Source organism: Acyrthosiphon pisum, chromosome A2 (assembly GCF_005508785.2).
Source record: "Acyrthosiphon pisum isolate AL4f chromosome A2, pea_aphid_22Mar2018_4r6ur, whole genome shotgun sequence".
Taxonomy (NCBI): Eukaryota; Metazoa; Arthropoda; class Insecta; order Hemiptera; family Aphididae; genus Acyrthosiphon; species Acyrthosiphon pisum.
Genome location: NC_042495.1, coordinates 69,287,533 through 69,300,531, shown reverse-complemented (window position 1 = coordinate 69,300,531; position 12,999 = coordinate 69,287,533). Strand labels below are relative to the sequence as shown.

General features: G+C 27.9%; 1 protein-coding gene across 2 annotated transcripts in view; it reads left to right on the top strand.

Annotated features, from left to right (window-relative positions):
* Positions 1-12,999, top strand: part of LOC100167612 (TWiK family of potassium channels protein 18) — a 147,989-nt gene that overhangs the window by 90,456 nt on the left and 44,534 nt on the right. For both annotated transcript variants that reach the window (XM_029490356.1, XM_029490355.1), the window contains 2 exons: positions 4,792-4,968; positions 9,578-9,748. In XM_029490356.1, coding sequence (XP_029346216.1) covers positions 4,792-4,968; positions 9,578-9,748 — 348 coding nt within the window. The remainder of the gene's footprint in view (positions 1-4,791; positions 4,969-9,577; positions 9,749-12,999) is intronic.

Here is a 12,999-nt window from a genome sequence, read left to right as displayed (position 1 = left end):
GGAATTAATTGACTTTTACGATGATACCGTTTTTATTTCAAATAAACACAAATGACAAAGGTGAAAGGTTTTCTGAAAAATACTTTAAACCCTGTTGTATTATCACTCGTAAGCCACTCGTACAATGTTTTGAAAGCATGAATTTACATTTTATTTTGCTCATTTGTCAGTAAAAATATAATATAACCAAGTAATTTTTTTTGGACGTTGAAAAAGAATAACACAAAAACAAACGTTGTTCATGTTGTACACGCAATTAAATATACTGTAAGTATGTATTAGGTTCATGTTTTTTGGTATGTAATAATTACAAAAAACAATCTCTCTACAGTTTTTTAATACTATTGATTTATGAAATATCACCACAGAGTATCAATTGGTAACAAAACGTAGGTATACCGATAATATTATGTGTGTGGGGTCTATGATTATAATTTGAATGAAGGAAAAATGGTAGGTACTTGCGTTGAGTTTTATTTCACTCTAACAATTACAATACAAAAACAATTTAAAAGTAATTAGATATTACAAGTAAAATTTACCTTCAACTTTACATGTGATTAATAAGCAATTTTGAAAGTTGACATCTCAGACAATCGAATGCAGTAATGACTTACGAGACAAGAAAAATAAACGCTCAAACAGCATTTAACAGCTTTAAAACTTTATTATTAACAGTATAATACCATGAAGCGTTTAATAATAAGTCATTGTTCGATTTGAAGTATAGGTGAAGCGAAGTGATTTCTTCGAACTCATCAAGTACCTATGGGTATACAGAAATGACATTGACTCAAAAGTCAAAACTTTCTCTAGCACACTTGCAAATCTGCTGCCCCGGTTGCTGCAAAATTAAAATATATTGTAGCCGTTTCAAAGGATAACTTTTGTTAAGTAATTGAAATTAAATATGTTTTTTTCTCGAAAAATCGCGTACATCTCGGAAATCACTGCGTACTTTATTTCTGTAAAACGTTTTTGTAACGAGTTGGACTCAATTTCACTTTCGGACACTTATTAGATCTAGCTTTTGTATAGCTGACAAGATGTAATGTTTTGGATACATTTTAATTATTTAATCTTTTTATATTCTGATCTGTTGACACTTGACAATTCACAGTATAAAATATTATTACAATCTCAACCGTTAAATACATAATATTATATTATTATACCTACCATAGCCTCTATGCTCCTCGGTCACTGAAGCAACATTATCAACGGGACATGGCATAATTATTATGTACGACAGTAACTAAACGATACCGCATAGTTGAATATAATCAACTTTTGTTCGTGCACACAACCACATGTGGTTACAGATAAATGCATAAAAATGATAGTTAAAATAAGATGATATACAATGTTATCATTGGGTACAATATTTATGTCATTGGTAATGAATTTTGGTACACCCATAAAAAAACGCACTGCACGAAGGCATACGATCATTAAAAACTATCTACACGGGCAGTTGTGAACTCGGGTTTGTTATACTTTTTAACTTGGTTTAAACTACTCTCTAAATATGTCTATTATCTCTAAAAACAACCTCTGAGATTTTCGTCAAAATTAATTGAGTAGTTTTTGAGTACCTATATAATCTACAAACATACATTTGCTTTTAAGATATAGTTGTATGCATGCTCTACCTCATCTGCCCGAGTTAACAATGGCAACCATTTGAATACAAAAAAATACTTATTTTTACAATTACTATTATAATTTGCCAACCATTTATAAACAAAACAAAAAATTTCAATTTCCATCGTGAATCTCAAAATCCTTGTGAGAAAAAGTGAATTTCGGAAAATCTTTTCTTAGTGGATCTATAATTATAAAACGTAACTATACTGACCAAATGTCATACTCATATCTTCAGCGGTTAGGTGATGACGAATCGATCATTCAGGACAAGTTCTTTTATATAGATTTTATATAGAATTATTTTTTATAAGTACATAATGTACGTATCATAATAATTAAGATTATTTACATCATTTTTTTTTTAAACAAAAACTTTCTTTAATAACCTTAAAATTAAAATGTATTTTGAATTTTAAATATTACGAAGTGATGTAATTTTCCCCTCCCTGGCGCATACCAAATAACTATTCGATCAATTCGTTTGATCTGTAGGATTAATTGCATTAATAGAAATAATAGATTAAACGGTAGTAGTGGAGCAAGGTATATGTTTCAAAACATAGAATGCACATCAAGTCAAACAATTAATTAAATTGCTTACAAGTTAAACGTATATTTAAAAATTGTTCTCGTTAAAATAACATTACGGTCCTCGTTACTTTTTACTTACCATATTGTGTAAGATAATATTTAGATAATTCGTTAAAAAGATAAACACACACCATTTATGCGTTCTATAGAGTTTAAACCAACAAATGTAGTTTTTTTTAAACTAATCTGTAAGATCTATAATATAATCAAATACAATTTGTATTGTACAGTACATTTTAAAACCGGACTACTATATTATATAATGCTATATATATATATATATATATATTCGTTGAGTCTCTTAAGATTATAAACTAAAACTGAATAGAAACAAGAAGAAAAATGCCATTCGTCGCTTAAATATTTCCTTTTGCGGAGAATATTAAGAGACGGTAAACGCAGCTCATTCAAAAACGTCGTTACCGGTGACCTTTGGGAAGTCCGTAGTTATATGCTAAGTAGTTTCCATTACCTAATCTGCACAGTGTACGTTAAATACGTAACATCGTATCGCGAACACGCTGTATACACCCACTCACTCGACCCTACAACGATGGTATTATTATCACGTACCAGTGAAACAGACGAGTTATGCTGATGATTCGCTTACTAGAACTTCGCAAATTCACTCTATCCTCTATACACCTTGGAAAATGAATGTAAATGCCGTGTTATTGTAATATTATCCTACCTCATACTTAGGTAAGCGAAACCATCACGAATCAGAATGGGGGGAAGTGCCACAGAGGTTCACACGAAAATCGAAACAAAAATATAATACTATATAATGGAGTAGACACCCTTAGAACTTCTATATCAGATATTATAGATGCAAGTCAGGTTGGCCGACCAGCTCTTGCGGATTTCGTTTGCAAAACCGTTCAGTTTGCATTCACAAGCCGATGAGAGACGGTGTTAGTCGAGTTTATTCGTAATATATACTCAATACCAATAAAGGTACATAATATTATTTTTTATGTATAGAATATTTTTTTAAGCAGAAAAACAAAAAACATATTTAAAAAATAATCAATCAATCAGATTAATATGTTGGGTTTACATAACGTCATTCATAACACGATTTCATAACATAAATTTCGTAAAATATGACGACACGTACATAACTATAAAACGTTTTAATTCATTCCATCAAAAAGATTCATTTTGAGATTTGACCATTTTTTTTTGTCTTAAAGTTAAATTGTAAATACAATATACCTATATCTATATTATAACTGTGCTTATAATTATAAATATTTTAACCAAAGTAATTTCATAAGGAAACCAAAATATTGATTTAAAACACTACAGTTAATGTGTAATTAATTATAATATGTTCATACACCTATAGGTTATACACTATATAGTTCTTCAGTCCAGTAGGGATATCCTGTTTTTTTACAGATCAGTAAACTTTATTGAAATTCCGGGTACGGGCAAAAATGTTCATAACATTCTCTGAAAATATCCTTTCATGAATATATTATTGAATGTTCAATTAATATTGACCATGTCCGAATTGCTTGAAAATTAAAAAAAGCTTATAAATTGCAGACAATGGTTTTAATTTCAAATTTTAATTTTCTTCAACAGATATTTCATGTAAATATTTCATGGACAAAAAAAACTAAAGAGTTTAATTATTATGACAAACATTTTTTTAACAAAAACAAGACAACACACAAAAGAAATATAAAACTTATAAGCATAGTGTAACTGTAGGTATACTTTATATAATATAAGCTATCTATAAAACATATAACTTCTTCAAATCATGAACTGTAACATTTTTTAATAGGTACCTAATATGTATATCTTAATTTTTATTTTTACCATATACAGTTGTAAACACTAAACTTTATACAAGAATGGAATGTTGATAAAACATACTATTGTGAATTGTCAGTATCTACTTCGATAATATTTGCAGTTTGTTTGTTGTTAGTGTACATTGACGATTACGCATCTTCAGCTAGGTACCCAATCCTGCAGATTTCATACAAAATAATATTAGTTTATCAATCAGGTAAGGTGATGATAGACGTGCTCCGACTTTAATTGTATGATACACAGGTAGGCTGCTGTTTTATTGTCACCACAGTGGCTGAATAATATAATAATAAATGTACTTCAAATTTACAAATGTTAACATACCTCCTTAAATTTATTTATTGATTTGTAAAACACTATAAGTTACTGTTACTACCTATCAGACTTTGAATGAATTATTTGTATTGGATAAAATCATAGAACACTTAATCAATTTATCTTATATACAATATATTGTTCAGAAATAGTGAGATAATAATAATATGAAATTATTTCTTTTGTATTTTTTATCAAACTCATTTTTAAAGTTTGTATGTATTTTAATTATTTTTAAAATATGTTAAAACGATTGGGTTTGAACAAACCCCGCCCCCCGCCCCCCCCCCCCCCCCGCGCGTGTGTGTAAGCCAGTATGCCAATTATTATATTTGTGTATTCGATTATTTTCGAAAAGGCGCTTGCGAATTAAGTATAATATATGTTACAGTATGTATTTGTTTTCAGTGAGAATGCACGTGTTACACGAATTAAATTGGACGAAATTAGTATACGAACCTCTGCACAAGTTTGAGACTCAGATCATATCAACGAAAAACATACAAGGATACGACAGCAAGAACACCGAACAGTGGTCATTAACAGGCGCGCTATTATACTCGGTCACAGTTATCACAACAATCGGTAAGCGTATACGCCCATTACACGTGTTTCTTGATTGTATATTTTATATAAATTTTAATACTTATTATTCGTTATCGTTACGTTACATGGAGTAAAACGATTTTGAATTGGATTCAAAACTGAAAGCCGCCCCGACCGTCACGTAGCATGCGCTTGATGCTTCGTCGTGAGACGTCTACGGCAAACTTTAATCTTGAACCGATCGTTTTATGAACTTTTTTGTTTAATGTCTTTGTTTGGAATTATTTCTATTTATTCAAAAGACAGATTGTTTTTAAAGTTTTCAGACAGAGTCAGCTGTTTAGCTATAGGTCTGTGTAATCAACATTGACACTTTTAAACAAGGAATAGAAAAATTATATAGTGTCTGTAATTTTAGTGGTTTAAGTGGTTTCAATCAATTATTAAGAGGAACTTAGGCAAAATTTATACTTTAAGAAAATAACATAAACTATTGGAATTTATTATGTCATTACCTTAGTTGTACAATAATTGTATAATTAATTAATTAATTATTAAGTAAAGCAATACAACGATTATACAACTCTCGGACATAATAATGGAATTAAAATGTATAATAATTAATAAGTATTAGTTTATAGTTGGTATGAAAATATTAATATATTTATCTACAATATTTTATACACATTTATTTTTATTCATAGAAAGAAAGAAAGGAACCAAAGTTCAATTTATTATAATGTCTTAACTTTTTTCATTATATAATTCGATATAATTTTTGTATCATTTAATTTTCTAAAGTAAAACATCGAACATTATAACAATATTTTGTAGTTATTATAATTAACTGATTATATTACAGATGTTTCTAAAATAAGAGCGGTTAAGTTGAACATATTAATATACCGAGTAATATTTCAAATACTTTTGTACTTATTTACTTACGTATTAATACTTTTGCCGTAACCTATACATTTTAGATCCTTTTGTAACTTTGGTTAAAAATAGAAAGTATGCAGTATTATCTTCTTTAATCAACTAGTAAGACTACACAAATGATGGGAAAAGAGGGAGAAAAGTAGTCATACTTTATAAGATACTGTTTTGAGTTACCTGCAACATAGGAATTAGTCTAATTTAATTAAATTTGAGAAGTACTTTATAAGAAATTACAAATTTAAATTTGAGTGCATATAAGTTGAAAAAAATTGTCATTCCGTTTTTAAACAATAAAATTACTACTAATAATAAAATGTTAATATTATAATGTAAGATTTTTGGCGATCTTAAATATGAAAAGTTAGGATGTAATAATATAAATACTGACAAACCAAACTATCAAATTCATCTCAGTAACAAGATAACCTACTAAATTCCTTACAAAAGGTACCTAAAATAAAATATTTCTATAGTGCTATATTATATTATATACGATACTTCCATTGTTATCTTAATACAATTTATTGTAATATTCAATGTTGTAACAACTTAAGGAATAAGAACATGAGAATTGTAACAAAACGCTTAAAATAAATGATCAGATATTTATATACAAAGTATCCCCTCGCTGTTTCCACTGAAATTAATTTAGCAAACATGAAATAACTGTAGACTATGAATGAAGTAAATATTCACATCAATCATAAAAATATTTATGCACTCTTCAGTATAGTTCTGAAAAAAATTATATTATTTACAAAAACATTAAATCTTTAAAAGTTGGCTCAAACTCTTTAAATATCGTGAAATAATGTAAATATTTAAAATAAATGTAAGTACACAAATAAAATAATATATGACAACGTATTTGAAAATAATAAACTTTCAAAGTATTTACTAAGTTGAATAAGAACCACATGAATAAAATCCAAAGGTTGTTTGCTTTTAAACATATGTCTTACATTTTTCTTCACTTGTTTTATTGTTTAAATAGTTATTGAAACTATATAAAAGATAAACACAGCATGTTTTATTGCCCACCTTATAAACTTAACTTCTCGACAGGAAGAGAAAACTATTTGCTATCAAATAAAACTCAGCACAATAGTAAAGAACATGCAACAAACCCAAACCTTAAAGAACGATCATGCGTGAATATTTAAATGACATATGTGAATAAAAAATGATTTTATAATAACTCTAACTACCTATAACCTAAAAGTATATGTTCACTTTACAGCAAAAAACCATTTTATTAATTTAATATAATAATATATACATATTATATATTATATTATAAAAACAATTCATTCATAAATCACTATGGGTATATTGCTTATACTGAATATTAACACTTATAAATAGTTGCATTAGGCAAGCCAATACACATGACTTTGGAATTAAAAAAAATATTTATGTAGATTTTAACATTGGTGGTATACTAATTTAAGTTTTAAGTTCGTAAATTGCATTATCATATACCTATCTACTTGCAGTTAGGTTTCTTTAAATTATCGTCATCCATCTAATTAGACATTAGTAGGCAATGTATAACTATTTGCGTAGGTACCTAAAGGCTAAAGGCTAAAGTAGTTTTAATTTTCATATTGCTAAATCCAAAGTGTCACAAATGAAAACTTTTCAGTTATTATAATTATGTGTAATTCTTGATACATATTAGAAATTTTTGAACCCATTATACAGTTTCCACATATTATTATGTTAAGCAATTTCTATCACTGTATACGTAATTTTAAAATGATATTATTTTATAGCGAAACTGGAACCAATTTTCTTAATGAATTATTCCTATTTATTGGATTGTCCTACGGATTATGTGACTTAACAGTTCACAATGCATTGACGCTGGTCTGAATTGTTTGACCTCTTAAACTAATACATTCATAACATGGTAATTAATAATTATTATAGCCATAAAAATTCGTTATAAATTTCAAAAAGTATTAACAATTTGAAAACAAATAATATTTTGTGTCATAATTATTACCAATCATTTAATTATTTTACTTTTTTTGAATGATTACAGCATGTATTTCATTCCAAAACAGAATACTTTTTTGAGAAATTTGATATTTGATAATCGAATAGGAACAACGAGAAGTCTATTCATTATGAGTTTATGACTTGATGCGAAGGCATATTTGATGTTTTGATGAGCAGAGTAGCGGCGAGTACCTATGTGATACTATACTCTGATTATATACATTTTAAATCCTTTAATTATGTAATAAACGTCTTGTTTGAAATTGGATTTTCTCACACTAAAGTTCTTAGAAAAAACATTTGACTCCGGAATATTTAATTAAAAATCCTTTTGCCATAGAATAATTATTATATTTAAGCATAGATTATTATTTTACCTACTGGTATAAAATATTCTTGCAGGGACTAAAATTCACATTTTATGTATAACTATTAATTGCTTCTTTATATTGTAACCAAATTAGATTTTTCTATAAGATTCTGATAGTTATATTTTTGGTATGGATACATACGACATGATAAGCAAGTAAGTAGTATTTTAAAATCGTTTTTATAATGTTAAAATAAAATGGAAGCAAATTGCTAATTTTAGTTATGTACTTTCTATAAATTACCTTTCTTACGTTCCAACTATATTCATCAATAGAGATTACAGTTTAATATTTAATATTAATAAATAATGTAATGAGTTTGACGTGTCAAAATTACTTATAATCCGCAGAAACATTAATATTTGTTAGAACTAAAATAATGATCAGATAGTTAAGAAAATTTAATTTCGAAAGCAATTATTTAAATGATTGTTTTTAATTAAATATTTAAGTAATTTGTAAAGATTAAAAAAGTTTTTTGTTTCCCTTTAATGAAATAATACGTAAAACAAAGTGTCTAAACACTTTTAAGACGAACAATATATTTATAATTTCTAAATTAACATTTTAGAATAATCCATTGATTTACAATTTTTCTTGTTATGGCAATTGGCAATTATTATTTAGCAAAAACTAAATTCTTAAAATTTGTACAATCTTAAAACGTTATATATTTATGATATACTATTTACAACACTGGGTAATTCATTTAACACAAATCATGTGGTATCCTCAAAGTATATAATGTTGTTTCAAATATATTTTTATATTTCTAATGAGAACCCTCTTTTTTAACTGTAACTTATTTAGTGGATAATTTTCCTGAACAATTTTAAGCATCTGAATCAAAATTTGTACGAGTAGTTTTAGAGTAATTTAACTTTGTATTCTATTGATAAAGAACCATGGTAATGGGTTTATAGAGTATGGGGTATGGTGATTGATTAAATAATTTACAGGAAAAAGTGGGCGGGGGGCGAGTGTCCTCATATGAAAAAAACAGAAAATTGCTATCACCACTCAGACGCCACATGATATTCATTAAGTAGTACAATAAAATTCAAAAATTACAAAAAAACTATCTTTAAGTATATTTAATTATCCCAAATATTAGAATTTAAATAGATTCATTATTGAAGGAAAAAATGGAAGTGAGCATGATTGGTGAATCACTCTGTATATAATGCAGAACACAGTATTGAACCAAGTTTTATTCATTTTTCAAAATATTATGTTAAACTGAATTGTTCATAAAACGTATTCGTCTCTAAAATTCGTTTATTTTCGTTTTTTTTTATGTATATATATTCATACAGCGATTGTATTTTTTTCAGGCTACGGTAATTTGGCACCAAAAACACCAGAAGGCAAAATCGTAACTATGGTGTACGCATTATTCGGCGTGCCACTAATGTTGCTGTGCATATCCAATCTGGGGTCCCTGTTGGCCGGCACTTTCCAGTTCGCGTACTCCCATTCGTGCTGTTTCTCCAAGAGGAAATCGGGTAAGGGAAAATATTGCATTTAAAAAATAATAATAATAATAAAGAAAAAAATGTACCAGTCGCTGTAGGGTTTAAAACGTACCTAATATTATCACGTCTGCAACATACACCTCCATATTATATACGTATATTATGAGCTATACGTATTCGAGTGCTCCCCCCAACCGCCACCAGTCCAATCGACCCTACAAAAATCACGGATATCACGTGCGGCGGGGGAGGGGGGATAATGAAGTTCCGCTTCGACTTGATTGAATACCGAGACGGTGTTATATAACTTTATACATACCTACACACATACATACACACACACACACACACACACGTATTATATATGATAATATATTATATACACGTATGAGTGTATCGCGTATATATATAAGTATACGGTTTATGTGCATTATCAATTGTAATATCGTTAATGGGTTTTCATATTTTAGCTCCTCCCACCGCGAACATCGAGCAAAGTTTTTTTTTCTCCCGTGTAAACACCGTGCAAGTATAATATTATAGCACACCAAACCCGCATTATTATACATAAATAGTATATACGTATAGATGTGTAGTAGGCGAACGCGAAAATCTAATTTCGAGACTAAAACATATTTTTCCTGTAGATAATATTACTCTGACCTTTTCGCGTTCCCATACACTGTAATATATATATATATATACAATATACTGCTTTATGGGAGATTACTTAAAGAAAATTTCACGGTATACCAAAGGTTTTTTTTATGGCTATACACATAGGTATGCTTGTGTGTATGTGTGTGATGTGTTTGTTCGAAATATTACGCAAACTAATATTCTATTGTTAACACAAGGTATTAAATAACCTGAAGCTAAAAAAATAGCTCGTTTAAAATATATTATCTCGGTGTATAATGGACTGAGTTATTTTTTTCCGTGTCGATGACGAACCCATAACATTCCATACGCATAATATAGTGTGGTTGACATTTCGTTACCGTGATTGGATATCAACGCGAACTTAACACGAAATAAAATCTATCTCAGCATTAGAAACTCTTATCACAACAAATAAAAACTGTATTAAGAACATTTTTTTTCTTAATTGTACCTACTTTTCTTTAATATTTAAAGTAAAATGATTATCACCAATCAATGATCTGTCGTGATTTCAATACCTTGATATTGAACATGGCTGGCATTTAAACATATCGATCGATGTTCCAAATATCAAAGTACCCATACAGAAGGTTAGGTTAATTATTGTGAAAATATGATATACTTTCATGTTATTCAGACTGCACATCACCTTTACACCAAGAAATGGTATTTTATTCAGTGCTTCATGTAAGCGTTATTTTGATTTATTATTTTTTATTTCGTAACCTAAACATTTTATTGCATTTCATAGAATTTAAAAACAATCAGTAATGCAAACGCTGAAGATTACATTAATGTTGTTTACTAAGGGTCAGATGAAATGATTTGTGAAGTTGAAAACATTTTAATCTATTCAGCTTTGTCTGAGTTTCACACGAATTTCATAAAAAAACATCTTTGAAAAACACTTTTACAAATAATGATAATTCTGCTGTAGAAGTATAAATAAGCTTGTAGTGCTAGCTTAGATAATGAAATTCGAAGTTTTCTTTGTGAACTTAGTAAATAATTATTTATTTGGACGTATTTATAGAAGTTTGGTTTGAGCTGCATAGTTTGAAATAGTATTTCAACTGAACAAATAAATATTTTACAACTACTATATAACTAAAGTATTTATTTTTTGTTCTTCGTAGAAATTAAATTACTAAGTTTCTATAAGTATGAAAACTTCAATACATTTTTAAAATATACCTACCTAAGCAATTATGTGTTTGATGTAAGACCTAAGATAAATCATCGGATTCTAAAAAAATATTTGATACATTTCTAGTAAGTAATACATTTAAATTCCATATGGTAAATTATTTTCTAACGATAATGAATAAAAAGACTATTTAACACATAAATATTTACAAATATTTCGGAAGTAGTTTATTATTTTCACCACTGAAATAAAATTCTGTGTGCTTATTGCAATATCCACGCTTAAATGTAATTGAGTGGTAATTATAGTACTTCAGTTTTGTAAAGTACTTGAGACAAATTATTCAAATACTTTTTAAGTACACAAATAAGTATTGTAAATATTTTCTCAAAGTATCTGTATAGTGTATTTATAATCAAATATTAGTTTTCAAATATTTAAATTTTTATTTTTAGTTCATACATTTTAAATTCTGAGCGGAGTGATGAATGGTATTAATCTTACAACGATGTTTGTATTTTTTTTATGTGTGTGCGTGTCTGTACACGATAAGTAGGCGAAATAATACTTCGATTTTCAACTTCAACTTATTCGATGGGAAAGTGAATCTAGTTAGATCATTGAAGAGGTCAACATTCCTTGTAATTTTCAAAAGTTCGGGAAAAAGAAAAAGGAAATTAAAGGAAAACGGGAAATTTTACGCAAAATTGGTTTACGACAAAATCGATTTTGGTTTTTGGTGTAATTCGAAACCAACTACCGTAGATAAATGAAATTTTCGCTGAATGTTTATATTAGTATTTTCTATACACCATAAAATTTTCATTTTGTATTGAGCTGTTTACGGAAATTTTTAGTCTCTAATTTGTATAGTTTTTTTTTCTATAAATATCAATACAATTTTATTCATTGGGTCAAAAAGCTTGGAAATTTAATACAAGGCTTCTAATATATTGTTTCAGTGACAGTTGGAAAATATTAAAAATACAATGTCGCAATTTTTTTATAAGTATTTAAAGTTCGAATTTTAAAAAATGCATAAAAATCAATAAAAACCGCAAATTATTTAGTTAGAAATTCACAAATTTTTAGATTCTGAGTGGAACGATGAATGTATTGATTTTACAATGATGTGTGTTTTAGATTCTAAGTGGAACGATGAATGTATTGATTTTACAATGATGTGTGTTTTTTTATTTTTTTTATTTATTTTTGTGTCTGTGTACACGATAAGTAGTCGAAATAATGCTACGATTTTCACTTTAGTATCTTGTTCGATCAGAAAGTGAATATCGTTGGTCCATTGGGGAGGTCAAAATTTAAATTTCCCAGTAGTTTTCAAAAGCGCCGGGAAAAACAAAAGAAAAATTAAGGAAAAACGGGAACTTTTACGCAAAATCGATTTTTCACAAAATTGAATTTGGTTTTTGGTGTAACTTTAAAAAAAATGACCGTAAATACATGAAATTTT